The sequence below is a fragment of the Leptosomus discolor genome, chromosome 14 (genome assembly GCF_034619465.1).
Source record: "Leptosomus discolor isolate bLepDis1 chromosome 14, bLepDis1.hap2, whole genome shotgun sequence".
Lineage (NCBI taxonomy): Eukaryota > Metazoa > Chordata > Aves > Leptosomiformes > Leptosomidae > Leptosomus > Leptosomus discolor.
Window position 1 is genome coordinate 1206520 of NC_141404.1, and position 27103 is coordinate 1233622.

Sequence of the window (27103 nt, forward strand, 5' to 3'; positions counted from 1 at the left end):
CCAGACAGGCTGCCGAAACGCGGACGGAGCGCCCGCGATGCCTTTCTGCATCCCCTACCTCAGGCGCAATGTAGTCTGGCGTGCCGCAGAAGGTCTTGGTAGTCACCCCGTCCCAGATGTTCTCCTTGCACATGCCGAAGTCGGCGATCTTGATGTGCCCCTCGCTATCCAGCATCACGTTGTCCAGCTTTAGGTCTCTACAAAGAGAAAGGAGAACAATGACACAAAAGACACCCGTGAAGCCACCCAGCAAAGACACAAGTTTCCCGACTCCAGGTGCTCTCCTGCGAGTGAGCTCCGGCTTCGTCTCACACCCGGACTCTTTGTAGGATAATGTCTGGGGAAATGAGTAAAAAAGAAGTCAGAGATCTGTCAGGATGAAGTGTTTGTTTTGCTTTTAACCCACAGGAACACCATGCTGGGCAAATCGCTTTTAAGTGCACAATGGAAAACACTCATCTAGCAGGGAGACAGATTTAATAGATTTTTTTTTTGTGTGTGTGTCTCTGAAAATCAAAGTGTCCTTAAAGCTCACCAGCAATGAAGAAGTACCTGCTCAGCAGAGGTCCCTGCATCACCTATGCTATGCTCCCCCACGGAAATACAGATCAGCCATGTTTCTCTCTGATCCTCGTCCACAGAATGCCTGTTAGTTACACCCAGCCCTGCAGGAGCTTTGCTCTTAAGCACAAACTGTGGAGACAGTTCCAGCTGCAGAGCTCCCGAAGCGACTCCCAGCCCCGATCAGCCCCTCCAGAGGCGGGTGCTCCAGCCCGAAGGACGGTTTTGCAGCAAACACGCCGTATTCGCCATTCCTGGCTTATGCTCCATGCAGTAAAGCATCACCCAAAGGTCTCGGTTTCAGTAGGGGAGCACGTCTGCCACTTCTCCCTTGCCCGGGGGTGACATGAAGTTCCCCGGCAGGCGGCAGAGCAGCACGCTGCGGCAGGCCTGGGCTGGGCCCTGCGCGCCCGCTTCGGCTCTCTGCAGCTCTGCCCAGCTCCGCGCCTCGTCCGCAGCGGAAGAGCAACCGCGACGGGCAGGCGGCGGCTGGGTGAGCCCTCTTCTTGGGGACCCACCCTGAAGCACCCCACTGCCAACAGCCGGCTGGGCAGAGCTGGGGGCTGCACGGGGCAGGAGGCTGAACTGTGGCGAGTCAGAGCCCCACAGAAGGAACAGCACCATTGACAACCTCTTGCTGTTTTCTAAGACTGTTGTTCCCAATTATTGTGTCAGCGCTGAGAACCCTGATGGGCCACAGGCAGACGGACACGAGCCTGGATTCAGATTCAGAGGAAGGAGGGAAGGAAGAAGGGGCACGAGGGACCGGCAGACCTAGAATCTCTCTGTAGCGGCTGATGGCAAAAAACATCCCTCGCGTCAGGTTTGCTCCACTTTCATCTTCGGAACAGTCTTCAGCATCCCGTACCTCCAGTGGCGCGGCTGGCGTTTCTTTTTGCACAGCAGCTAATGGTATCTGACACTCATTAGGATGCTCTGCTCTACCTTGGGCTCTGGGAATACTCCCGAGCAGGGAACGGCAGTACAGTAGTTTCAGTGCTTAACCAGCAGCCTCGGAGCCCAGTCCAGCCCTCGGCAGTAACCCAGCTAGCTCTGGACATATTATCATACTGCGAATGGAAAAGAAGTTTCAGTGTCTGAACCAGAAGTGACAGACTTGCACTGCAGATCTCAGCATAAGCCACTCGCAAGCGTTGACTCCAGTGCCAACGGTAAGAAAATGGTGCCCTGCAGCGAAATACGTGGCTCAGAGCTGGTCCGTGCTGCCAGCGAGCACTTGCGGCGTCTGGAGAGAAACGCATGAAACGGGCACGAGAGGAACCAAAGCTGCCTTCCCATGAAACGGGCACCAAGGCAGGAACCTTCTCAAAGCCCAGCAACACCACGAGGCTCCCGGCTCCCTTCCGGGCGTGCGTAGCTGGCGGGCAGCTGCCAGAGCCCCTCGTGGCACGGGCAGGGAGGAGAGCCCCGCGGCCGGGCGGTGCGGGGCAGAGCGGGGCTGCAGGAGCCCTGCTGAGCATCCCGGCCGTCACATCGCTCTGGCTGTGGCTGGAGCTCTCAGGGCAACAGAGGAAGGAGGAACTTGCTCACCTACCGATAAATGATGCCTTTGCTCTGCAGGAAGAAGAGGCCGATGGCTATTTCTGCTGCGTAGAATCTGAAATGAAACATTTACAAGGAAGAACGATAATTAAAGCAGGTGAATCAAAACGAAAACCTTTCAAATCCAATCGCACCAAACAAAACACATTGGGCCTACATGACCACAGGATACAGCCAGCCACAACACAAAACCACCAGACAAGCATCACACGAGAAGGACACAACCTGCCCTCCGCTCGTATCGGGCAGCGATGCGATCAGGGTGCTGTGGGCTAGCAGGGGCCGTCACTTCTCGTTACACAAATTCTCATTAAGCGAGAGCTGGGATCTATGGCTGTTCGTTCCTGTGCGCCGGCAATGCGGCTTGAAAAGGTATCTGTCATCTTGGGGAGGCCGAGGAGCTACATGCGCCGCCGCCGCTCTCATAAAGGATACTCTGGGTCTCAGAGGACTCTGCCTGAGCGCAAACCACCAGCTCAAACCCGCCCGGGCTCTGCTCACTGTTTGTGCTGTTTATTTAAGCGTATGAAGGCTTTCACAGACACATCCTGCTCTGTCCAGATTACAGGGAGCAGGAGCCAAAAGCCACCAGCTAACACTCGGGTTGGCAACCCCAGTAGAGGAGCCAGACCCAACGCCCCTCTTACACCCCGGGGAAGGGCACGGGGCAGAACAGAGGTGAGCTGGCAGCACAGCGGCTGGGAGCTCGCTGCCTGCTGCTGGTGTCTCCCAGGAAGTCTCCAAACCTCCCTGCCTGGTGCCTTTACAGAGGTCAATTATTCATCCACCCACAAGTGCAATGTATCCCAAAGATGGGCCGGGGGCACCAGCATCCTTGGCACCAGGCAAGGAATCACTCTGCATCTTCCGATTCCTGGTGTCCTTCCTTTCCCCTCCCTTTCTGCCTGGGACTCACAGTGCAAAACCCTGTGGCTTGGACTGCAGTTCCAGCTATAGGACAAAGGTACATCAAATACCTACCCTGAAGGTGCCACACTAGGGCTACTGAACTTACACAGCATGTGGCTCTTTAAACCTCCCAACCTGCTGGATCTGGTACATTAAGTCCCCACCGTTCACGTACTCCATCACAAAATACAAGCGATCCTAAAGAAAACAAGGAACCAGTTAGCAGCAGAATTATTAGAGCAGGGAACCTGCAGGGGTCAGACATAAGGACCAAGGCAACTGACGGCTCCAGTCTGTATTTTTCACGGCAATACAACTCTCATCATGACCCTCCCCAAGGGGTGCAGGTGGAGCTCGTGTTCAGCCGGAGTCCACAAGACAGATGCACTAATTCCTTTGCAACCCTCAGGGCTTAAGCTCTGCACCTTCGCGCGCAGAGCCGATGGAGAAAGCAAGCAGAGGAATTCCTAATCCGGGGGTTTTTCACTTCCCATCAATAAATCTGCTCCCATTCTCCAAGGAAGCTGTTTCGCAGGGCATTAGAGCAGACAGCTCCTTGCTGGTATTTCCCCAGGCACTGCCCGGCTTCAACGAAGAGATGCACCAGAGAGGCGAGCAGCTCCTCCAGGGACCAGCCTCCGCGCGCAGGCCGTGACCAGCACCATTTGGCCAAGCACCAGGAGCGACGTGCGACGTTCCCGGCTCCCCAGAGCAGCCCCTGGTCAAGGCAGGGGATTGGGAGGAGACTGCATCCTCTCTCCTCGCTCCTCCCAGCCTGCTCTGAGGGTGCACTTCAAGTCCACACGTGGTTAATTAATTAATTGTTAAGAGTAGAACAAACAGGTCCATCACTGACTTTGAATCCATTAAAATGCTCGCTAGTAGGTGTGATCCCAGCCGGCTGTAAGCACACGCTGCCTTCGCTTCTAACGTGTAATAGGCGCTTTGCTTTCATTAATTAAGACTCCCCAGATTAAAGCACCCCTCCCCTTCCCCAGCGCGGCAGCCACATAGGTGCAGACCTAAGAAACTCCCAAGGAGGCTTCCGAAGCGACGTGCCCCGGCCCCAGGGAGAGCCAAGCCGCGCGCTGGGGCAGGCGGGGGCTTGCACCGTGCCCTGCCCTGGAGCTGGCGCGGGGGTCGTACACCCAGCACGGCTCCTGCACTCAGTGCGAGCACCACTCCTGCTGGGTGGAAGCCCCGTCTCCCAAACACTGCTAGAAACTTGAGAAAGCCTGGGCCATGATCAACACCCAGGAGAGCAGCAAGGCAAGAAACAAGACCCGAACATTCCCACAAAGCGCAGAACCGTGGATCGATAAAGCAAAAGCAGCTGGATGTTATCATGCTGCGTCTCGAACGGAGCTCTAGCACGAGCCCTGCAAGCCCTGGGAGACACAAGATGTGGGCCAGCAGCAGCTCCACACCACTGACCCCTTTACCCTGGGGAGTCCAAGCCCTTGAAACGCCACTTTCCCCCGACGTTTCACAGCTCTTTTTTACCACGGGAAACAGCTGTGAAGAAAATCGTGCGAGATTGCCAAAACCACCAACCTAAAGCGCTGCAGGACGTTTCTCAGGGATGGAGAAGCAACGGCTCCGGACCACGGGAGTGCGTGCGGGAGTGGGACACAGCCTGCCGTCCCAGCGGCTCTTCCCCGCCAGCAGACGTCTGTGCTCCGACCCGCGCACGTGCCAGCGGCGGGTGAGAACAGCCAAACGCTGCCTGACATCAGGCCCGAGTCACCCTCCTTGCCACGAGCGACTTTCTACAGCCTCCAAAACCCAGTCGTGGGGCCGCGACGCACAGGAGCCCACGGACACCCCTGGGCTCGCCCCAGCCCTAGACCACGAAGGAAAGACACGGAGGAGGCTGGAGCACCGCCAGAGCTTCAGGGTCGCAGTATCGCACAGTAATTCATAGTATTCCCCATTTCTTCATTTCCTCCTTAAATAAACCTTGCCCTGCTTTTCAGACAGTAAGGACAAGGAGCCCAGAAGATACGTCAATGTGATCACCACCACGCTAAGGGCTACAGAGGGTAATCAGCTCCTCCGGCCCGGCACAGCCCGGTGACGCACAGCCCGCCCTGACAGCGGGGCGGCCTCAAAGGAATTAAATACGGTACCGAAGGGGCAATCAGGGTGTGTAAAACACGTGGCCCTGATGGGACAGAAAAGAGATTTCGGCTTATCAGACGACTGGGAATTTCGGAGCATACCCCTCTGTAAACGACTGCCTCTGCCGAGGCATCAACCCAGCTCAGCAGCAACTCACGGGGCAAAGTCACCTTCAGCAGCCGCTGCCACGCCAGTCACCCTGTGACAGTAGCTGCGAAGCAAAGCAACCCTGTGCTCGTCTGCAGCTGTTTCCTAAATATATCGATCAGCTTCAAGAAGGAAGAATATCAAAAAGATGGTCACTTGAAACAGCCAGCTGAGCTCTGAAAGCAGGATCTGAGCTTTCCTCATTTGGGTGGAGAAGAGAACGCTGGTGCTTCAGAGAAAAAAAATGTCACGAATAAAGCAGCCAGATGGCTGGCCAGCCTACAGGCTGGGAGAGGGATGGATACGGAAAGCTGTCCTGGCTCTTGTCTACAGCAGAAAAGGATGGGGCCTGTCCAAGTCTGGAGCATCCAGAACGCACTGAGCCACAGCAAGTCACCGATACACAAATACCCTCTGCAGAGACGTGCACGGAGCTGGTGAAACACCTGCCCCCTTCCCTGGGTAGCTGAGATGCAACTCCTGGGGCTCCTTCCAATGTCCTCCTTCTAATTAACCACCCGTTTGGCCCATCTCCTGCCTGACTCCCCCCTGTGAGCAAGAGCCAGAGCCAGGACAGCAGCGCAGCTCCCCATCCGCTGCTCTTTATCATGTCTCAGTGCCACTGCTGCTGCTGCGCCCTTCCCCGCGGAGCCCCGGAGGGAGGCGAAGGCACGGCTGACCTGGGGACACCCGGGGACACCCCCGCTGCCGGGAGCCAAGGCTCTGACCCAGGACCTTTTTGGGGCAGAGCACCCCTAGATCGCTCAGCCGGACCAGCGCAGGGCTTCGCGCCCTTCAGACCCCGGCAGGAGCACTCTGATTGCTCATCTTCGCTTTTTCTTTAAAATGCAGATTTGGGGCTTTTTTCTCTCCCACCACTCGCTGAACGAACAGCCCCATCTCAGAAGCGTGCTCGGGACTGTGCTCCCAGAAATCAAAGTGCTTTGTGCCAGCATTCGATAATAGACCCTGCTATACATTTTGATTACATTACAAATACGATTACTATTAAGCTACTATAGGTCTGCCAGGAATAATCCTGCGCTGACTCACTTCAGATGCCAGAGAGATGCCGTGTGAAACAGCTTCTCCTGCCACATTTTGATTGCTGTGCTGCAAAGACAGTCCGCAAGGCTTTAAATACGCTGAATGTGTTTGGTAAATGAAATTTCTGGGATAATATTAAAAAGTAATCCTCCTGGATAGCATTGTCATCGTTCTAAAGGACTCTGCCGATTCCCTCTGCCTGCTCCTGCTGACGCGTACCTGGACATTTTCATTCACAGGTTGCTTGATGGGTGGGCAGGGATTGCCTTAAAGGTCCTCTGTCCCCTTCCCCGCTCCCACTCTCCGCTTCTGATCTGTACAAACTCCATCTCGTGCCCATCTCAAACTGAATTGCTGTGGTTTGTATTAGGTTTCACTCTCTACTCAGGTTTTTTGACCACAAGAATGAACCCTGAGAAAAAGCACAGCGCTTTGCTATTGAATCGTAACGGATGTCAGGGGCTGGGGGCACTTGAGGGGCTGGGAAATCACGGCTGACACCATTTGACAGCTCCCTGATAAAAAAACCTCAGGGGTGCAGAGCTTGTACCTTACCGCCTCCATTTAACACCCTCCCCTTTTGTTCACGGAGGCACTTCTGTGAGCAAATTGGACAAGTTGTGAGGTTGCCAAGGCAGAACATACATGGCTGCTTCTGCAAGCGTAGTGATGTCTAAACACGAATACAAGCAAAGGTACGTTTTAGAGAAGCTAAAATACGTGATCAGGGCAAAAGCCCCTACAGTTCTGTCCACACAGCTCCCGTGCACCCTGCAGCCACCCACCCAAAAAGGCACTGGTGCCAGATAACTGGTGACACTGGGTCTCTAGAAGAGAGTTTCTGGCCACAAACTCACCAGTGAAGCCAAGCGACTAAAATCTCTTTTGCAAAGGGCCAGCCTCCTCCCGCTCAACGTCCAGGGTCCGGCATGGTCCCCTTTGCCCGGGGACAGGCTGCGGCACCGGCACTTACCATCGTCTGAAAGCAGGAGTGGAGCTGGGTCAGGAAGGGAGGCTTCCCGGAGAGAGCCAGGACGCGCTTTTCAACCATCGTGCACTCCACGTCGTCGTCCTGGATAACGACGTCCTTCTTCAAGATCTTCACGGCGTAGAGCTCGTCCGTGCCCTTCCTCTCCGCCAGCATCACCTGCACGAGGGAGAGGACACAAGCAGGATAAAGGAAAACGTGGATCTGCAATGCTTCTACCTCGCCACGGCCGACAGTCAAAACCAAATGCTTGTGCATTATCCTGGGGCTCCCACTGCAACCCTGGAAAGAGATTCAGGAGCCAAATGATGCAGAAAGCTGCTAGCCAGAATCTAAAAGTATTTAGGAACCCTGAGTCTAACAGGTAACACAGCTACTTCCCTCACCACCCAGTCGCCTCGAGGAACCCAGTTCGAGGGGTTTGTGATGGCTGAGCCACACATCGCCCTTCGCCACCTTTCACCCCCGCGCTGCGCCCCGGTTTGGCACCCTCAGGGCACAAGCAGCATCGGGGGAAGCCGCCAAGAGCTTGAACAGAGAGTCCATCAAATTATGAAGCGGTAAAAACTTGAAGTGGAAAAAAAGTCAGTAAATAGCCAATAGTAAGAAAAAAAACAGCAAGATTTTCTCTGCCGCGCACGCCCCCTCCCCAATGCACACAGTGATCAAAACCCAATTACGGGCCGGTCCATCACCCAGCCAAAGCTCCTCTCATCCAGAAGAATCCATCCAACCTCCTATTTTAAACCAGTTTCACCCATTTCCAGGTTTATTTATTGCAATAAATGGGATGCGCTGCTTCTGCTGGTGAAAATTTCCCTCATTAATCCCATCAGCCCCAGTGAGGATCCCCAGACTGATCCACCACGCTCCATCAGCATAAGCTGCTCCTTGGGCTGCTGGCAAAATAATGGGACTCTGAAACCACACTTTGCTGCCCATTTTCCCTCCTCGCCCTCTCTCGTCATGTTCGATCCGAGCACCCAGTGGAAATGAATTGCTTCCCATCTGAAAGAGTCTGCAGAAATCCTCCAGTCACGTCAGGAGCAGGAGTTCGGATGTTTTGAAAACAAATTACGAGAAGTTAACATCAATAGGGTGGAACCGAAATGCATTTCAGACCGCAGCAGATTGGCAGAGAAAACGCGAGTGGGTCTCACAGACGACTTTTGAGACACCAAGGGCCGTGGAATTAACCCGCTCGTCGGCTCCAGGCAGACGACAAAGGGCCGGAGCCCCGCGCTCCTCACCGCAACGTGCCCGGCTGCCCCGCGCAGCCCCGAGCCTCCCCGGGGAGCTGGAGCTGGGCAGAGCCTGTCCCGGGGCAGAGCAGCCCTTGTTGGGGTTTGGGGAGGGGACAGCAGGGGGCCAGCCCTGGTGTGGCAAGGCAGGGGGCGCAGCCCAGGATGGGGACAAGGCAGGGGGCGCAGCCCAGGATGGGGACAAGGCAGGGGACGCAGCCCAGGATGGGGACAAGGCAGGGGGCGCAGCCCAGGATGGGGACAAGGCAGGGGGCGCAGCCCGAGGACTGAGGTCTTCGGTGCCCACCCGCTTGTTGGCGTGAAAGCAGCAGCACAACGGGGAAGGGCGCTTTTTGAAAGCACGTGGCTCTGGCTCGTTTCAGGCGCTTGGCTGCAGCCCGGGAGAGGCTGGCTGTCCTTGACGCGCTGCTCGTCAGGATTAGCCGGGAAAGGCACCGCGGCTCCTCAGCGCCAAGAGCTGTGGAGAAGCCACCGACATTTCCATTTCCATTGCAGCGGCCACACGCCGCGCTCCCCCGTCGGCAGGGCGAAAGGCAGACCGACAGCGTGCCAGCGACTTCAGCAGCTGATGGATTTGAAGAAAGCTGAGAACCCAGAGCAGCTCGGCGGGCTGCTGTGATGCAGCCCAGTAAGGCACAGGCACTGGGACCACATTTGTGCTTCACCCTCTCCTGCCGCCAGCTCCCTGAGGTGTCTTGCAAGAGCCCTTTGCACCAAACCTACGAGCTCTCCTCGCAGGAGTGCCCACGGGCAGGGAGGGGACAGCGCCAGGGCAGCAGACACGGCGGCTTTGCGTGGAGCCCCTCTGCCCTCCCTTGCGACTCTGCCCAAACCGAGCCGTTTCGGTTCGTTGCCTCCATTTATCTTCACCATTTTTGCACGAGTTGAGATTTACGAGTCGCCACGCACAGGTGACAAAAAACGGGGCTGACTTGGGAGTGACAAAAGCAGATGGGCTTTGGCCGTTCAAAGGTGGTGGGAAAAGAGAAGTGACCGCCCCAGGAACACGGATTACGGGAAGTCAAAATCTGTTACCTGGGAGTAAGTGCATTATGGGCAGTATTAGTTATATGCAGACCTACCTTGCTATCCACAGCCCTTCAGAGAAAAAGCAACTAAATGAGGGAATCTCTGAGCCTGGCATCTGCTACTGCCCCAAAGGGATGGCGCTAGTGAGTGGGGTGGCAGCAGGAGCCCCCTTGGGAAGCAGAGGGGTTCCAGCGCAGGCAGGGCTCGGAAAGCATCTTGGTGCTTCTCCGGACATTTTCCTTGGAGAGTCTCAGGGGAGAGCACGTTGTTGTTGGTAACGGAGCGTGTTTGGGGAGAAACACCCCAGGAGACTTCCCTGGGGGTACGCACAGATCAAATGCAAAGGTAAAACCAGCTGCTGGACAACGGGCATCGGCCGTAGCAAGGAACACCGCAGGGGAGCTGAACTCTGCCGGGCGATCCGAGCCCGTCCTGCACAGGAGCAAACCCCAGAGGGAGCGACGGGTGCCACTGAGACGTCAGCGCATGACTCCCATCTGACCGGGGACACGGCTACCACCACGCCAGCGTGCCCGGTCCCTGCAGCGCAGCGAGAGGCAGAGGTTGGCGCTGTACTGCATTAAATGCAAGGAATTGCTCTAGGGCTCACACGGAAATGTTTCATGCAGCAGCTTCCCAATGACATGGCAACCCCGAGCCACGGCTGAGCCAACCAGCCCTGCCTTACCGCACGGCAAAAGGCAAAAGGACTTTGCAGCTGCCTAAAAAAATCAGCTGCACGACACCCCCAGCGAAGAGGCCACGTGTGAGAGCGGGTGTCCGGGTGAGCGCAGAAGGAGGCCGAAAACCACAGGCCACCGCATCCCTCGCACATCTGGGCTGGCAGAACGAGCAGCTCCGGAAGCGCCGAAGTGCACACCGAGACTAAAGCCGTTCAGGAGGCTGTAATCACCGCGCATTTGCATATGCAGATGAGACTGCAGGCTCTGGTCTGCACCTTCTGCCCTCTGAGCGAGAGGCACGGAGTCTGCCCGGGCACTCGCAGACCTGGCCCGTTCCCCGAGCAGCAGAGCGAGCTGCTCGCAGCCCCTGGGGCTTACGCGACCGTCTCCGACGCCGGCTCGCTCCGACCCTGCCCGCGGCGGCTCGGCGGCGCGGTGCCAGCCGACAGCTTGCGGCACAGAGCCGCAGCCCGTCCGGCGGTGCGGAGGAGCCTGCTCCGAGCTCGGTGCTCTCGGTGTGCCAAGGGCTGGCTCGGAGCTGGCTCAGAGCCGGCTCCAGCACGTTGGCATCGCAGTGCCTACCGTGGCTGCGGCACGGCTAAGATCTCAGGAGAAGGGCAGCCACTGATGAGCAGGCTCCAGCAACGGCTGATAACGACAAACAAAAAGGTTGGGACCCGTCGCGCTGTAAATACCGAGGGATTCGAACAAGCGAATGCACCCAGTGGGTCTGGTAACGCCCTGAAGGGAGCCCAGCACAAGGTGCCCGTTGGCGAAGGAGGGAGCGTGCACCCAGACCTCACCGCGCGCCCAGGGGCCTGAGCACAACTCTGCAAGTCAGAGCCCGAGTCCCCGCCCCGGTGTGCCAGCCACCAGCCCTTCATACCAAGAGAGGAGAGGAAAGCGTTTTGCAGCCTGAAGATTATCACAGGACCTGAAAATTGTCTCCCATCGCGCTGTAATCCCTAACCGCAGAGGCAAAAGAATCAGCCCTGCTCAGAAAAACACCACAAAACCCCCAGAAAAGACTGACAGCTTGATAGCACGACAGATTGATTAGCTGCAAAAATATGAGCAAGCCACATAATTTAACTTCCCTCTATTTATATTACAGCAAAGCAAACCCAGGGCGGGCTGTGCCAAGTGCTGCCTCCTTCAGTCAGGAACATCTCCCTTCCCCTCGCCAGCCCGGCGGAGGACTGACACCCGGCACAGCGCCCGGGCGCTCCGACTGGGGCAGCCCAGGAAGACCCAGGACCACCAAGGAGCTCCGAGGGTTGCCCCACATCCTGGGGCTGAACGCACCGAGCCGGGACCATGCAAAGCCGAGCCCCTGCCTCTGAGCTATTTTCCAAACCAGAGCAATTTTCCACCTCCTAAACCTCGATGCCTGGCTCTATGGGGACCTCCATCTGCCAGCTCGCTCTCTGGAAAGTAGACTGCATTCTTTTTTTACGTTTTTTGGTGCAGAAAAAGCTGATACTTAACTTGATTTATTCCTGTAACATAAAGTATTTGTTTGGGAATGCTCCAGCATAATAACTGGAGATATTCTGACGCTGAATGTAGAGAAAACAAGTTTATTACACTCCACTGAGGCCAGGCACTCCTGACCCTGGACAGCCGTAGCGGTAGAGAAGGAAAAACACTTAAGCAGTAAATCTGAGCTCCTGATGCCAAAGGGTTAACAAGCAGATGCCCGAGAAAAGGACTCACTAAACCAGCGTGATGATACCCAAAGAGCTCTCACAGCCCACTCGAACCGCGGCGGCAGGGGCTGGGAGGAGGGAGGCTGGCAGCACGCAGCCAGGCGCCGGAGCAGGCGGTGCCAGCCCTGGAGAAGGACACGGCTGCCGTGGCACCACCGGCGGCTCAGCACGCCGAGGGCTGGCAACCTGCCGGGGGCCAAGACCGGGGAGCCGGGCTGCTCTCCCCGCCGGCCGAGCACCGGCATGGCACGGATTGTGCCCCTCTGGCCCGCTCCTTCCCAAAGATCTGGCACCAGCGTGGAGGGGCACCAACAGGCGGGTACCGACGCGTCCTCTGCGGCAAGGCTCCGTGGCCAGGGCCCTCCTCCGTGCCACCTCGGTGTCCCCGGGCCAGGGGGATGGGCAGCGGGGGGACAGGGAGGCAGGAGGGGAGCCCGGCGAGGCGCAGGCACACGTGAGGCTGCATCTAACCGTAGAAACCAACGTGCTGTTTTAATAAGCACTAATTAGCATATTTATAACATTCTGTTCCAGGGAACAGTTTCTGTCACACATTCCCTTATATAAGCCACGATGCCGACCGAAGGGTTTGCTAATGTTTCTCAAATTAAAGGGAAGAAGAGGGGGGGAAGCCACAACTCCAGAGTTTCCAGATGCCAGGCATCGACTTTAAAAGGGATTAGGTGTTGGGAGGGAGGGAAAAGGGGGCCAAAGCGACGCGGAAGCGAGGATACATACAGATTACTGAGCGAGAGCAGCACAGGCACAGCACACAGGGCTCCCCTGCTCCCCCGGGCTGCCAACCCGCAGCAAAGGTGTGAGAGGCAGAGGAAGGGCAGCCTCCTCCCTGGCAGCACCGCCGGCAGCGGAACCGCAGGGTGATGCTCTGGGTGCTGGGGACCATCAGGAACTCCCCGTTCTCCTCCTGTCACAGATGGTTCAGGGGATCTCTCGGCTCTCCACCTCCAGAGAGGGAGCAAACACCCCTCTAGAGAGGCTGAGACCTTCCCGAGCTCGAACGCCAGCGGCAAAAGGCTGGGGGAGGGAACAGGTGCTCCGCAGGCGATGGGCAAGCATCCATGGCTCCCCCGGCATTCCCTCCTCACCTCTGCTGCCCACCCAAGAGATGTGCTTGAAGGCAGAGCAACACTCCCTGCAATTAAGGCGATTCACTAATCAGAGCTGCGTCGGGCCGTCCATCACACCAGCAGCCGCCCACCTTCCTGCCCACTCCGGGCCGAGCAGCCCCAGCAGCCCCTTCAGCACTGGAATTGCTAATGGCAGTCATGACAAAGTTGGCAAGACCCCAAGGAAAACGAAGGCTCCAAGTCACATCATGACTGGAAGAATGAAATTCTGTTACCACTCATAACCGGTCTGGAAAGTTAATTAAAATGTTCACATATATTTGTAATTATTAGACAAAAAAACGGCCAAAAAAAAAAAAAAAAAAAAAGAACTTTAAAGACACAGCACACACCCTGCTTCCCAAGAGAGACCATCTCATTTTTGTGATGGTCTGATCAGACATCCCAGGTCTTCATCCCTGTGACGCAGCAGTCACACAGCCCAGAAGGGAGCCAACAAACTGGGCTCCCATTACTGTGACACCAGCGCTCCCAGGCAGAGCAAGGACAGATCACGGTGGAGCAGCCACACAGCTGCAGCTCAGAAATACCACAAACGTGTGTTAAATACAGTCAAATAACGTGGTACCACACCTTCCCAAAGCTTCCTTTTCCCAGCACCATCAGGAAATTGAAATCCGAAAGTTTCATCCGATCTCTGCTCCCGTTGTTGTCGAATTTGGAAATGGCATTTGTTGTCTTCTCATCCGCAGCCTTGGACCCTGTTCCAATCTTGGCTCTCTGCAAAGATGGAGATGGGACGGAGAGAAAAAAGAAAAAATTACTGAAAACAGCGTGGAGAAAGGTCGTTACAAAACCCGCGAGTGCTCCCGAAATCCCACGTTAATCAGCTCTTTTCCAGGTCAAACCCTACCCTGAGCTACAGGAACCTTTTCTGCAAGCGTGACAGGGACAGCACCAAGAAGGGCACTGGAGATGCGATCAGCCCCAATGCACGGCACTGTCCATGAGGTTCCCAGCTGGTCTCTGCAAGAACAACTGGGAACACGTCTGCCCATCCCCCCGTCACCCCTCTCCCCGCAGCCAGCGGGACGGGGCAGCCCGCGTGCCCAGGGAGCTACCCCGAAACACGCTCCAGGTCATGCGAAGGATAGAGCAGAGGCTTAAACAAGCTTTTTCTTCTCAAAGCTGGCTTCTGTCTCTCGCCTCACCAGAAAAGGCCAGGTCAATATAAATACATTAAGGTAAAACACAGGGCTTTTTCTCCAGCTCCACCTCCATTACTATCTGATACTGAAGAGAATTGCACTCTCGTGCCCGTTCAGGCTGAAGGCAGGAAGCTACAAACCCATTTGGAACAACCAGGAATAGAAAGCACTCCTCCTGCATCCCCAAGCAACCGTACGAGCTGCCGCAGTCACAATTGCTTATTAAGGAGCCTCGCAAAACCCCCCACATTTTTAAACACAAAGTCTCATCAGCGGCTCGGCACCTCCTCATTGGTCCAGGGGCTATCCAATTTGCTGAACCAGTTTGTGAAAGCTATCTCACAACGTATTCAGTTTTAATTTTTAGAAATATGCGACAGTGTAAGGCTTGCACTGAGCTCAGTCTAGCGTGAAATTCCATTAACCCGATTCCAGCAGTTCAATTTGGCTGCTGATCGCAGCTCCTCCAGATAGGAGCCTCACAAGTAATCTCCAAGCCTTTGCTGCTGCTAATTGGTCTTGCAAGGTTCTGCGTGCTGTAAAATTCTCCATTCAAGGTCACCTGCAGCACCCCCGAACACCTGAAAAAATCCTGCCCTGAAAACTAAAGGAATGGTCTCCAGGGTTTGCCAACACCGTAATCGCCAACGCAGCCCTGCCCTGGGAGGGGGCTGAAATCACCCAACAGCCCCCGGTACCGGCCGCTGCCGCCTGCTTTCCAACGGCACGAAGCGCACGCCTCGAGAAGGAAACACGGCCACCTCTCCCGAAGCGCCAGGGTTTTTCCTCGGTGTAATCCTTGGGCTTTTGCCACGTCCCCAAAAGAAGGGGACACCCAGCCAGAGCGTTTTTGCTTCACATCAGCTCAGGTGACAGACAGCAGCTCTGGCACCGACCGAAAGCCGCTCGGTGAACCTGGCCAAAGAGGGACCCGAGCGCGGGCAAGCGCACAGCAGCAGCCCCTGCGCCCCCACGAAGGCAGCCCTGCGCGGTGTAGCTTCGCCTTCAGCAAGGCCCACTGTACCTCAAAGCCACCTCCAAAAGAAACGTGTTCTTAGCAGCAGGCAAAACAGTCATATTCTGTGAAAGCTTCCTAAATACTCCATCACAGCTGAAAACCAATGATCTTGTCAGATCAGGTTTGACACTAAATTAACCTCTGTGAAAACAAGCTGTAATAAAATTGAGGGCGGATGTTAGGTTTCCATTAAGTGACACCCAAAGCACATCTCTGTTTCAGACGAGCCCATCCCCTCCCGCGGGTCTGCAGCCCAGCAGCCCCAGGGCTGGCCACGGGACTCCCTGGAACACAGACCAAGGCTCGGGAAGGCTTTCAGTCCTGAGCAGAGCGGGAAAGAGCAACGCAAACCCGGGGGGGGGGGGGGGGGGGGGAAGGAAAAGGATTTTCATGTGCTTCATGCCAGCAAACTGGCCAGCTTCAGGCACGGCGTCGCGGGCAGCACCGGCAGACACCCGGGCGAGCGGCCAGCACCCAAGTGCGAGAGCGACTTCGGGCGCCTCCTGCTCCCTGCAGCTGCTCCCGAGGCTGTGTTTGAAGAGAGGCCGCTCCCATCACCGGCAGTCGCGCACTTGACCTGAATTTGCAGCATCATGGTACATTTGTAGGAGACAAGACGGGGACAGAAACACAACGCGGCTTCCCTGATAAAACGGGCTCAGCAAGTGTCCTGGCCAGGAGGGGGAAAGGTCTTTGCAGAAGAGAGCCCAAAGGAAGAGTCAGGGAGACGTACAGATCGTCAGCCCCAAGCGAAGAGCTTTGCTTTTGCTACCGAGTGTCCCTGATGTCTATCTCTAAGCGAGTACAAAAGTCCTTTAACCTGTTTTTAACACACTCCTAACGCCCACACAATCTCAAGACCTCTTTAAGGTTTACGACTGAAGCGTGCCAAATATTGCTCACCACATTTTTTAAAAAAGGCACTTGACCTTCGTTACCCAACTCCATTTGTCAGAGTTAATTTACTACATCTGAATTTATGCAATAGCAGCCGACGTTCACATCTATCAAGCTGTCCCAGCAAGAGGCTGATAAAGACCAAGCAGAACTGGCAGGGGACGCAGCGCAAGGCTTCACGCCGGGCTTTTGTCTCGGGATCCTTTCTCGGCAAGCCCAGGACGTGCCCGCTGCAGGCGGAGGGCTGCGGGCAGCGCAGCAGCCGGACCTCGGCCAAGAGCCGCCCCTCCAGAAGGCGGCACTGCTCCCGCCGGCAGCTCTGCCAGCACCCGTGCACCTCCTGCGCCGCCCAGGTGACGCCTCCGTCCCTGCAGCCGGGTGCTTCTGCGATGTTAGGTCCACCCAAAACACGAACCTGTCACACGCGTCTCGGCTTTCTCCTGTTGCCTCGCCCAGGACCAGGCAGCACCAACGCAGACCGACTGATTCTTTTTAGTCCTCCCCGTCTGAGGCGCCGTGACAGCGTGCCGGCCGCTGCAGCGCAGCCGGGCTCCAGCCCGCTCCTCGCCCCTCGGGACGCCAGCACAAGCCCCCGCTCAGCCACGGGGTTTCTCTCCGTGTAACACCGACTTGCTCACAGAGGAGGCGGCAGTCGGGGAAGACGCAGCAAGGTGAGGGCACAGAGGCGCTCTGGCAGCGTGAAATGACGCCGCTGGGCAAGGTATTTTCTGACCCGGAGACGACTCCTCATCTGACTTCCAACACACACGCCGTTCTAACACCCCTGGGACATCACGAAACACAACAAAAGCGGGTGGTTGGCTCTTTAGAGAGCTGACAACCATCGGTTGTACGCCAACTGTTGTATCAGAACTGTCTTATAGTCCTGGATATTCAGAAAAGTTTTATATATAAATGAAATAAAGAAGAGAGGAGGAAAAGGAACTCTCCAGTCCTGCGCTACAATGATGGAACTCACGCTGACAACCATAAGGGCAACCATTTTATTTTATATATGGCTCATTGCAAGTAAGTCTCCAGATGCACCACGGTTCTGGGAAGACTTCAGCTACACGGAAAAATAGCCAAAACCTACTAGTTCAGTAATGTCTGGATCAATCTTTCAGCAAGATCTTCCACGGCTCATTGAGTAGTAAATAGATGTTTCTCCTTGAAGCCTCTTTGGGGAGTTGGACTCAAGCATCACCGAAATCTTTCAGAGCCTGGCAGGGAAATCTCACCAGCCTCAGCTCGCGGCCGCGCAGGTCCGTGGTGCTGTTGGTGCAAAGCCCCGACGCTCGCTGATGCTGCCGGCAGCTTCACTGGGCCAGCTCCTCGGGGAAGCTCAGGGGGGATCAGGCTCTGCAGAGCCTTTCTGGCTCCCTGAAATCCCACACCCACCTTCACTCAGAAAACCCCCTCGCTTTTACGTCCTGTGCTTTTCACAGGCACCAACAGCGCCTTCCCCGAGCGACTGCTCCGCGCTGCCGCCCGCGGGGGCCAGAGCTGGCAGCCACACCGCGCCTCGGGCAGCGACCCAGCCGGCACTCGCTCAAAAACCAGAACGTGCCATCACTCCTGACGTGCCAGATGAAAGGGGACGAGCCCACCCCGAGTGCCCGGCTGCGGGCAGGGACGCCCGGTCAGCTGCACACCCCGCGGCTCCCCTCGAGCGCTCTGGCTGCTGCCGCTGGCTTCCCCCGCAGAGTCACGGGCTCGCTCCAGACAGGGCGCTGTCACTCACCCGACCTTCCCTGTCACCTGGCTGTATCAATTAGCCCAGAGTTCAATGAGCACAGACTCCATGCTTGGCTCACTGGACTACATCGCTATCCGGGCTGAGAGCAGCGCTCCACGCCATGGGAAGGATGGATTACTTAGGTTATTGAAAACCAAAGCACTGGCTCGTACGTACGGCCGTAGCATCCTGGGCTTACGCCTCCAGCAGCCCCGGCAGCGCTTCTGTCGGCAACTCCTCGGTGCAAAGCGCTGTCAGGGATCGCCGATACCCCGGGCCAGCTCACCCAGCCCGGTCTCGGCGCACCAGGCAGGGGACAGAGGCTGCCATGACATTTAACGGCTAAGAAAGGGTTTCTTTCTGAGATTAGCTCCAAATCCAATTACATTAATATCTTAATTTATCTTAGTTAATTATATTAATTCATAATCAGCAGCACGACAGAAAAAAACAGATGAACAAATCCCATGATACGGCACCTCAGGAGGAGGGTGGAACTGCTGTACCAACAGCACGTGCACGTGCTGACATCAGGAGCACGGTTACACCAGGTCATCTCGGGACATCCAGGATCTTCATCCCTCTTTAATTGGAATACAGTGTTGGAAATACATTAAGTGAAGCATCTCCTTATTTAGCCACGCTATACTCATCTTGGCAAACACAAATTGTGACTTACGTAACCCCAACAGAAAGACAGACGTCGTCTGAACCGACACAAATGAAAGGGGGATGTTTGCTCTGCTGCTTTCTTTGCAGTCAGAAGAAACGACTTCGTAGAAATGACGGCTTTCAGACTCCTTCCTACCCAGCAGAGACACGGGATCAAGCACACTCTTAGTGGAGCACAAGGCACCAGGCAAGCATTACACAAAACTCTGCCTTGTGCAATATCCTCTGTTGTATTTTCAACCTGACGTAAGCGCCAAAGAATCATTTTCATCTCTCTCATCTCTTCATCCACCAGAAGTGACTGCTCCCTTTCCCAGCTAATCTACTGCCTGCTTCTGCCGCACTCAGTCAGGCACACATGTTCCGTCCATCCCATCAGCTATGCTCTCAGGAGCTGGAAGCGTACCCGAATCCTTTTGCCTTAACTTGCTCTTCTGCAAACCTCTCCAAAATGACGCCCTCCAAAATGTCCCAACTCCCCGTCATCCCTTGGGCCACGGTGCAGTTCCTCCTGGCCGCCGTGTGCCTTGTGCTGGAGGGGCTGTGCAGCTGCAGCGATCCCAGGAGTGACCAGGCCCCTGCTCGAAGCACCCACGGTCTCTCCTGCACCATCTTGGCGTGGTGGCATGACCCAGCGCTGCACCAGCGAGGCAGGAACCGCTCGCAGACGCATCACAAACCTCCCATCCCCATGCGGTCCTTGTAATTATTTAACGTAGCCCAATCCTGGCTGGAAAGCTTCAAATCTTCAGAGGGACTTTTTTTTTTTTGCTAAACATAACTGAACAACTTACCTTCTGGCAACACCGCCCGAAGCTCGTGCCCCACAGCCAGGCGTGCCACGGAGAGCCTCGGGAAGGACCGGCCGAGGGCACGGGTCCCCAGGAGTGGGTGCAAAGCGGGGAGAGGGAGGAGTGATGGGCCGTACCCGGCTCCGCACTCCTCGTGCTGCTGGGGAAAGAGCTGGCAGGGAAAGCCCCTTGCCGAGGGCACGGCAGGCAGGCAGCGAGGAAAACCCGTGAGTTCCCAAGAAAAATCAATTCACCTCAAATTTCTGCCTCAGTTCCTCGTTTCCTTCTTCTCCCTCAGGAGGCACCGGGACGTTGAAATACTCCCCCTCCTCCTGGCTCAGCAGCTTAAACCTGAAGGGACACAGCAAGAACGGCAGGTCAGGACAGCAGGCAGGACCGCACCTCCTGCTCCGAGCACAGCCCTGCCTCCGCTGTACCGGCGTCCAGGTGACCCATCCCCAAGGTTAGGAGATCCGTCCCCAAGGTTAGGAGACCCGTCCCCAAGGTTAGGAGACCATCCGAACCTCACACCCCCAAACCCTCCCACTCAGCAAGCTCTCAGAGCGGAAGGTGGTTCCTGGGGTCCCTCGCTGTACTGGGGACCCCAGCCACCACAACCCCGACACAGCACATCCACTACCCGCTGCGGCAGACCCTGCAAAGCGCTGATGCCTCTTCCAAAGCCCAAACCTGACCCAACACCCCCCCCAGGAAAAGCACATCTTCCTCGCGATGGCCTCGGGCACACGTGTGGGCCAGCTCCTTCCCCATCAGCCGCCCCAGGTGCCACTGGCTCCCATGGGGAGAGCCCGCGGAGCCTGCCGGTGCCGGACTGGCACCCACAGCCGAGATGCTCATGGAAACAAAGGAAAAAAAAAGAGTTTAAGCTGCAATTATCAGAAATCACGGAAACGCCAGTCAGATCTGAGGCATTTCACCCAGCCGCGGGCAGAGCCTCGGCTCCATCGGTGACAAGCCCTCCCGGCGGGGGACGGTTATCAGCCGGGTGTTATCCGCCGGGACGAAGCGCTGTCTGCGTTATACAGGGACAGGCTCTTCCTTTGAGCTTGTTTTCTCCAGTAACCGCAGTTGTTTAGATATGAAATACAACATCAGCGCTCCTCTAGAGCTTGTTCCAGCCACATGCTGGGGCGAGGAAAGTGACTCCGCTCTCCACTTACGGGATTTTTAAAAGGCTGGGAAAACGATCACACTTTGGGCTGCCTCAGAAGCCGGCAGCGCGTCGACCCCAGCCGACACACACGCATACTTACAGGGGACTGGAAATTTGGGGGGAAGTGACAATTTTCTTCTGTTTGCCAGAGGAGAAGCTGTGTCTTAATCAGGGTGTGGTTTGTGGCACGTGAGGCTCACAGGCTGAGCCCTGCCGCCCGCACGCTGACACGGCCAGACTCTGCCTGCCGCCCCACGCCGGGTTGGTTTCCCGGCAGGACGAGGTGGGTGGCAGCAGGGAGCACCCCCAGCTCTGCCCCGTCAAGCCCCGGCTGGGCCAGGGGATGCAGCGGGTGCCCGGGGTGGTGCCAGACCCCTGCCCACCTCCCTGCTCAAGAGACGCATGACCCGGCGCTGGGCAGGCAGGGCAGCTGCCTGCTAATTCCTCCTCCTCCTCCTCCTCCTCCTCCTCCTCTCTGTTCTCTACTTTGAGCGAGACACGAACAGCTTCCATGGTGGAAAAGACAGAGTCTGGGCTGTGTGCTCAACTCGTGGAATGCAAATTAATAGCGTGCAGGTTTTGGTTTCTAACAGACATATAATATCTATTTTCAATTACTACACTTGACATGGAAAGGTAACACAGCTCTCAGGCATCAGTGGCTGAGGAAGAAAAAAAAAGGGGAAATAAGGCAGCATGTGTCCTGCTGGGGGAGATAAAATGGAAATGAAGAGACCCATTCAGCACGGGTGTTACAGACCCACTGTGTTCGTCTTCTGCACGGTAACGAGCGATGGTAATTACACACTTTGGTAGCATTCCTCCTTTCATCCCGCGGTGCCCCTCAGCACCGGTTCTGCCAGGCTGCGCGCTACGGAACGGCTGCCCCCGCCACAGATCACAGTTCAAAGCGCGGCCCCCCCAGCCCTTCACCCGCTCGCAGCCTCGCTCTCCTGCGCGCCTGACGACGCCTCCGCCGCGCAGAAACGAAGGGAATCCAACCAGAAAGTGCCGGGAAACGCTCGCTCGGCCAATGCCGGGCAGGGTCACCCTCTCCCGCCGAGAGCCGGCGGGGAGCTCCAGCCCCCCCGGGCAGAGCAGCCCTGTGGCTGTGCGTGCCCGCGGCAGGGAGAAGCCCCCCAAGCCCCTCTGCAAGGGGCGGGAGGACACGGAGGAGGGGGCGCAAAGCCAGCCCACGCAGGGCACTGGGGACGCTGTCCTGGCACCTCTGGGTGCCCCTAGACACCCCACAGCCCACCGCAGCACCAGCGACTCTCACCAGGCTGGGAGGCGGAGCGGCACCTCACGCGGGAGCTGGAACGACCAGTGGTCCTTGACCAGAGGGCTGCTGGTGAGGTACGACGGGCTGCCACATCTCCCACCACGTCAAAAAGGACCAGGACTGCTTTTTGCCCAAGGTGTTTTTGAAACAATTGCAACTCTTACCATCCATCGACTCCCGACTTCTGCAGCTCAGAAATCCCGAAGGACAAGGAGCCCATGAAATCATTCCTGCTGGTCAGATCCCAGTCCCAAATCTCCACTGACAACCGCCTGTCTTTGTCCGCCTCTTTCAGTTGGCTGGAAGGAAGAGGAAAGAAAAAGGGATGGTTTTGTTCTGGAAGCTGTTGCTACAGCACCGTGCCCCTCCACGCTCCCTAAGAACACGGATGCAAACTGAAGGGATGGTCTTCAATGCCCGTTCAGCTCTAATATTTAATTTCCCAACCGCACCCATTTCGAATGAAGAACACAGAGGTCCTGCCCTGAAACACTCAGCTTTATCGGGGGTCAGGGCAGAGGTCTGGGCGCTTCCAAGTCACGCTTACAGGACCAAAAAGAATTACTTCTCAGTTGAATCAGCTTAATGACTCTGAATAATTAAATCAGAGCAAATGCAATCACATTAATTCTTAGGGGTGAGAAAAATTAGTTTACAAGTTTAAACGTTTTTCCTGTACTTACAACTTAAATGTCTCGTTCCACTCAGGATTCAGGGAGCACTTGATAGTTTTGGTCTTCTGTTTGCTTTCGTTTTTGGGGTCAGGGATTAGTTTAAGCTTTACGTAGGGATCTGACAAGCCATTAGGATCCATAGGAACTAGGTTTTTAGCATCTCTTACTGGGGAAGAGAAAAAGGATTCAATTCAGTATTCACGCTATAAAAATACCCAACAAGTGACAACTTCCCTGTGTGCCAAGAGTAAGTGTGAAAATAGTGATTACAAACAGAATTAAAACACAGTATGTGCAGACATGGACATTACATGAGAAAAGACACACAGATATCTGTGCAAGGCAAGGACAGCTCTAACGGACAAGGGGGGCCGAAGGATCAACCGAAGGGATTATTTTCACTTTCTAATGGGATAATTCATTGTTTGCTCTCAGTTTTAAACCGTTTAAAGCTGCTTTGTTTCATCTTGCACCTCAGCAACACAGAATTGTGCCGATTTGCATCTTTCTTTTGGGCGAGGTGGGAGCACGGGGACGGTGCTTCCCCCCGAGGGTGGAAATAGCAACAGAGCAGCTGCGGCCAGGGCAGAGCAGGCACCAGAAAACACCAGCACAGCGGCCAGACCCAGCACCGAGCTCTGCTTTCGGGTCCCCTCGGGCTCAGCTGCCGTGGCCCCGAGGGAGTGGGGGGACGCCTGCAGGGAGCGGTGAGGCAGCAGCACCCCAGCCCCGGAGCGTCTCCTGGGGGAGCAGGAGAGGGGAGAGCAAACTGCGGGTGACCTCAACGGCTTGCAACGGGATGGCAGCTTTGACGAATACAACTGGGCTGATCTCAGTCCCCTTCCCTAGATTAAGGCAAAAAGGGTCTGTCTTCTGGCAAAAGGGTCTTCTCTTCCCTCAGCCTGAGCAAAGACAGCAGAGATGGGAAGTCCGATGGGACATGCTGGAGCACAGCCGTAACCAGGGGAACGGCTGCTTGCCAGAAAGTCCAGAGCAGAAACCCCTCCAGCAGCAGGGGGTTCCCCTCCTGCCAAAGCATCGCGGTTACGGAGCCCCCAGCCCCTCCTCGGCAGCTGCACGGTGCCCACCAGCAGCCCCTCGGCACAGCACGCCGCCCCCTCCCCAGGCCTAGCGCACACCGCGGGGATCAGGCACGGGGGGGTCGCGCTGCATCAGGGCACTTGGCGCTGCCTGAAACCCCACCGGATCACACCAGCAGCTCTGCCGCCAGGTTCACCAAGGGCACAGCTTCACCCCGAGGGGGAGAGCAGCCCAGCTGCGCCTGAGGTGCTGCAGGACGTTAGGAGATACCTTCAGAGATTCAGCCGGAGTAAAAACAATTGCTCAGTTCCCAAACCCCCAGTGAGGCGTTTCTGACGCGAGGTTGGGAGCCAGATAGTTTTGAAAAGCAAATTAATCCTCCAAAATCTGCAATCTACTGCTGTCCTCCTGAAGCGTCGCCAAATTTCCGGCTCCACGGAACAAAAATTGTAGCCAAAATTCAAATCTGCATTTATAAACTAGCTCGTTTATCCAGCGTGACACCCTTGACAGCAGCCTGCGAGACGGAGAGAGGCAGGCCTGCCGGGAGTCGCTGCTGCCCCGGTACGGGTGCCCGGGCGGCCCTACTGATTCGGCAGCACCCGAAATTCGTCAGACTCCTGAACGAGGCAGCCACGGGAGCGGAGCCGCCTCCTGCCCCTCTGGCAGAAGGGGAAGGAATGACTTCATTACCAACAGCCCCAGCAGCAGCGATATATGGTGACCTTGCTGCTGCCACACCCCGGAGAGGTCGGATCTCTTTGCCGGGAGGCTGATGTCCACCAGCGGCCGGTGGGGTCAGGGATGCAGGCGCAGCAGCTGCTTGGCATCGGCGCGTACAACCAGAGCTTCTGTGCCCGGGTGCAAGCAGCGGCTTTGCTGCCTGGCAGAGGGGGAGGACACGTGGCGAGGCTGCGGTCCCCGGGGCGGTGCCCTCCTGCGAGTTGTTTCGGCACCAACAACCTCATTTCCCTGGGGACCCTGCACACAGCTCCGCTCTGAACTCTGCCATCGTCCCCTGGGAGGGTGCTGAGGGGGGTCGGGGACACCAGAGCATCCTAAAAGCACTCATGGGGAGATGCCCAAGGAGGAGGAGTCACCCTTCCTGTACCGGAGACGACTGAGGCTCAGAATTTCTTCAAAAAGACAACAGGGATCTCTAGAGGACAGTAAATACCAGAACCACCGGCATTCAAGCTTCCCCTGTTGCCGATTCGTTCCGCATCGCACAGGCTGCTCCCCGCGTCAGGGCCAGCCTTGCACCGGGCCGTCCCTCCGCACACCCCGCACGGGGAGAAACCCGCAGCGGCGCCAGGGCCGGCGAAGCAACAACCTCACCCGCCCCACGAGCCTGCGCCGTCCCGGCAGAGCAGCCCAACAGCCGCCCCCTTCTTCCCCCGCCACGGCTTGCCGTGCCACGGGCAGCACGACCTCACTGCTGTGCTGTCCTGACAATGATTTTCATGTGCCATTTAATAAAGGAATCGCTGGGGTTTTTTTTTTAAAGTTTGGACACAAATACCAGCTCTGCACTTCAGAAGATGCACAGTAGTTATTCTGTGGCTTAATCTGGACTCTCAGTCAAAGTCTGCTGCGGAGAGCTTTGTACCATCCAAGCAGAAAGGCCTGCAATCTGCTGCATGAAATCTTTAAGTAATGAGTTTAATTTCCAAGGGCCCCGCCAAGGCTCTGCACTGATACAGCCGGAATGCCTTCCCCTCCCTCACCCCTTATCAGAGGAGAGCACGTACTTTCTCATCACCGTTATGAGCTTTTATCTGTGCCTTTTTTGATAGGAAAAAGGCAATCTTTATAACCACGTTCCTGAATTCTAAAACACAAAAGCGTACTGGAGAGAAGTCCCACAGCAGGTCCTGCCCAGGCACGGAGCCGCAGGGAAGCGCTTGCTCTCCCTGGGGCTTGTCGATAAACAGCAGGAACTGCTTTTGCAGACGTGGGGAGTGCCTTGTACGGGGAGCCCGGCGCTCCTGCGCCCCTGACCCCCGCCAGCCGTGCCCCGTCCACCCCCTTTGCACAGCTCCAGCCTTAACTCCGCCGATGGCGCGACCGCGGGTCCGACCGTGGCCTTCGTGGCCGCAGGCAACCGTCCCGCTCCTCTGCGGGCTCCTGCCCTCACCTGAGCGCAGGGGACGGGGCTCCCTGCCCGCACCCCCCTGGGCTGCCATGGCACGGGCACGAGGCTCGCCAGGCTGAACCACAGCCTCTTGACATCCTCCCCCTGCAACTCTGCTGAGCTTTTACTACCTTTTATTACCTTCCTGGCTTTAAACTTATTATGAAAACCTATTTTCAATGACCCTGACCATCTGCAGCACGGGGAGATGTCAGAGCCTTGGGGGAAGATCTGAGCTCCACGCCAGAAGCAAACAGCCCGCTGCCACTCACTGTTGTGCGGCACCAGTTAAAGCGGGGGCGTGCGGTACTGGGCACCGAACGGCGCCTGCCCCAGCCCCAGCCCTGCACGAAGCATCTGGGGCGGGCACGGTCCATGCTGGTGACCTTCTCCTCCTCCGCCCTGGGGGGGGGGTCAGCAGAAATCCCTGGGGACGCCTCGCACCCCCAAGAGAGACGGCAACAGCCGCTGTGTGAGCGGCAGAACTCACCCACGAGCTGGACTCGGACCGGACAGCGTCCCCTTACAGAGCGAAGGGGCAACGCCACGTCACACCGCATCAGCGCTCTGACTTTGCTTCGCGTTCCACCGTCCCAACAGCGTAACGTCCTCTGGAGACGAACACATAAGCCTTTGTCATTTATCAGGCCATTGTTCGCTTCTTTAAGGAACAGGAAAAGTAATTCCTGACCCTCACAGTCAATCAGTTTATGCCCTGAAGCATGAGATTTGATTACCTCATGTTATTATCTCAGCATGCAGACCTAAAGATTTCATTAATGGGAATAATTTCATCTATTCGTTTAAAAAAAAAAAAAAAAAGCTTCTGCTTGACCTTAAGTAACTTTCTGACTTTTCAAGCAGAAATCAACTATTAAGTGAAAGAAAAACAGAAACCTCAGGAAGCGCAGTAGTGATACCTCGCGTCGGGAGAAATGTGCTCCTCTCCCACTGTTTATGGCATTTCTTTGACAGTTAAATTTGATGCAAAACAGTTTTACATCTGTCATATTCTGACAGTTTTGTGCATCATTAAGAAGTAGTAACATCATTATTAGTAGTGATGAGTAAGACTGTTATGATCCCAGTCGATGCAGCTGGCCTCAAACCACTCTGGGTACCAAGCCCAGCCGCGGCTGAGGAGAAGCCGTCCCAGTTTCAGGCTACGGCCAGGCAGAAGCATCGGTAAGTCTTGGACTTACTGGATCCGGGGGTTTGGGGCAGCAGCAGCGCTGGCAGCGCCCACATCCCCCTCCGCACGCTGCACGCTCAGCGGGGACACGCGGGTGGGCGCACGGGCGTGCAAGCTGCAGCTCCGCCGACGGCTCGGCAGCACCCGGCGTGTTCCTCCCCGCGCGCCCACGGCA

At 56.3% G+C, this 27103-nt stretch overlaps 1 protein-coding gene across 2 annotated transcripts in view; it reads right to left on the bottom strand.

Annotated features, from left to right (window-relative positions):
• PRKCB (protein kinase C beta) overlaps positions 1-27103 on the bottom strand; it is a 127164-nt gene that overhangs the window by 24653 nt on the left and 75408 nt on the right. For both annotated transcript variants that reach the window (XM_086473208.1, XM_086473209.1), the window contains exons 6-13: positions 22571-22727; positions 22052-22186; positions 19686-19782; positions 13741-13887; positions 7322-7495; positions 3140-3231; positions 2117-2179; positions 59-197 (exon numbers count right to left, since the gene is read on the bottom strand). In XM_086473208.1, coding sequence (XP_086329334.1) covers positions 59-197; positions 2117-2179; positions 3140-3231; positions 7322-7495; positions 13741-13887; positions 19686-19782; positions 22052-22186; positions 22571-22727 — 1004 coding nt within the window. The remainder of the gene's footprint in view (positions 1-58; positions 198-2116; positions 2180-3139; positions 3232-7321; positions 7496-13740; positions 13888-19685; positions 19783-22051; positions 22187-22570; positions 22728-27103) is intronic.